Source organism: Sphaeroforma arctica (assembly GCF_001186125.1).
Source record: "Sphaeroforma arctica JP610 unplaced genomic scaffold supercont1.5251, whole genome shotgun sequence".
Classification (NCBI taxonomy): domain Eukaryota; class Ichthyosporea; order Ichthyophonida; genus Sphaeroforma; species Sphaeroforma arctica.
In genome coordinates this window covers 1-2044 of record NW_014035307.1, presented here as the reverse complement: position 1 = coordinate 2044, position 2044 = coordinate 1, and the positions used below count along the sequence as shown (strand labels likewise).

General features: G+C 50.6%; 1 protein-coding gene across 1 annotated transcript; it reads left to right on the top strand.

Moving 5' to 3' along the window:
* Nucleotides 1-912: 912 nt before the first annotated feature.
* SARC_14886 (hypothetical protein) lies at nt 913-1655 on the top strand (the record flags this gene model as incomplete). Its single annotated transcript, XM_014290983.1, has 1 exon — nt 913-1655. A coding segment is annotated over one exon (743 nt), but the record flags the coding sequence as incomplete, so codon positions are not given.
* Between the last annotated feature and the right edge of the window lie 389 nt (nt 1656-2044).

Here is a 2044-nt window from a genome sequence, read left to right as displayed (position 1 = left end):
ATATGTTGAGACGAATTTATAAGACTCAAACCCTAAAAACCCTACAAGGCCCAAAATATTTTACTGCTTATATTTTGGCCGAATAATTGTAATAATATCTTAAAAAGGCACATGGTAATTATTATACTATATAGCCAATATGTAATATGATAATAAACTTACTTCTTTAGCAAATATATGTTCCTACAGGTTATGGGCCTATATCGAACATATTTGTTCTTATATACCCTATATACATCGCTTAATTTCCACCCGAGCTTCTCCCCTCTGATCTCCCCACATCTGATCTTTGGATTGCCACTCTGATCTCGATCTCACTACCTGATCTCACAACCTCTGTTCCTCTGATCGTCATTATGATCCCTGATCTCACTACCCCTCTGCTTCACTATCACCATGCGACTCCCTCCACCCACGGGCCAAATCCCCATCACTACATTCCCATCCTTTGAGAGCGCCCAACGCTTCCAACGCGATTTCTTCCCGTCACTTCAGCCATACACCAATATCTTCCATGCCAACAATCACATTCAACTTGTCCGCACCATCCTCTCTGCCATCCTTGACACCAACGACAACCCTCACGTCAACAACACCGCCATCTACTTAGGCGCACATGCCGCATTCTCAGAACTTGATGCAATCGCTGCTATCACCGACCGCAACAAATATCACAAGGCCACTACCGATGCACAATCTGACCTCACGCGTGTTCGACATGACCGTGTCGCCCTATCTACTGAATTTGATACCCTCTGCACCGAATCCGCTACACAATCTGCAACCATTGCTAATCTTAATACTGACCTTGCCCGCATACGCCACGAACGCCACACAATTCTCACCGAATGCAACACTGCCAATACCGCTCGCGATTTTTAGCCCGCGCTGACTGTGATCAACAATTTATAGAACAGACTTCACTCGCCACTGATCTCGATCGCATCCGCAACGAACGAGGCGCACTCATCACTGAACGTGATCAGCTCACAACCGATCTTGATCGCATTCACACTGAACGATCTGCCCTCATCGCTGAGCGTGATCAGGCGCACTTCGATTGTAATGCCATCGCCCTCGAACGTGACGCTCTTCATCGCGATCTCACACGCACACAAGACATCAGCACCAACGCAACCACCGAACCCACTGCACTGCACAAAGATCTCACACGCATCCGCCATGAGTGTGACACATACCTCGAAGAACGCGAAGAGGCCCGCGTCGAGCTCATCCAAGCCAAGGAGCAGTCCACTACCTCTTCTGATACTCACCTCTATGCCGCTCACACTGCTGCCCTCCGCAAAGCCTATGCCCTCGCTGCAGCCGACATTCAACGCCTGCGCTCCGATTGCAACGCACACCGTGCCAACCTCGCCCAACAGCAACACGAACACTCCCAGCTTCTACAGGAGGCACTCGCAGAGAACAAAGACCTCACCACTGCCGCCACCCAGCTTCGCGATGAACTCACTCTTCTCCAGGCTGAGCTCGCTACATCCGACTTCCACAATCTCCGCCAACAACTCCAGGTTGCTCAGAGCAAGATTAAAAACCCCGCTCTTCACCCCACCCCGATTTCGCCCAGACTCCCCACTCCTTGGCACTCCTGGCACTCCACACCACGATTCCCATCAAATGCACAATATCCCTGACAGTCGCGCCACCACTGGCAAGCCTCTCACATACTCCAGCAACTACCCGGCTACCAAGCTTACCGGCGATGACAACCTCACCAATTGGCATCGTCAGCTCAAGCGAATACTCAAGAAGCATGACGTACTCCAAACTCCCCATCCTGCCTATACTGCCGACTCATCCGAGAAAACCGTCGGCACCACTACCCTCTTCGACTCCCTCGATAGCGGCCTCCTAGAACAGTATGATACCTACCTCGACCAGGGCCCTCATGCCTTCTACAGCAGCCTATGCAAAGACTTCATCTTCATCACTATATCGGAACTTCTTGTCCAACTTGTTACCCTCCTCAAGCAAGCATCCCTAGACGACAGCATCGCCAAAGTCCACCTCCTCCGCGACCAAC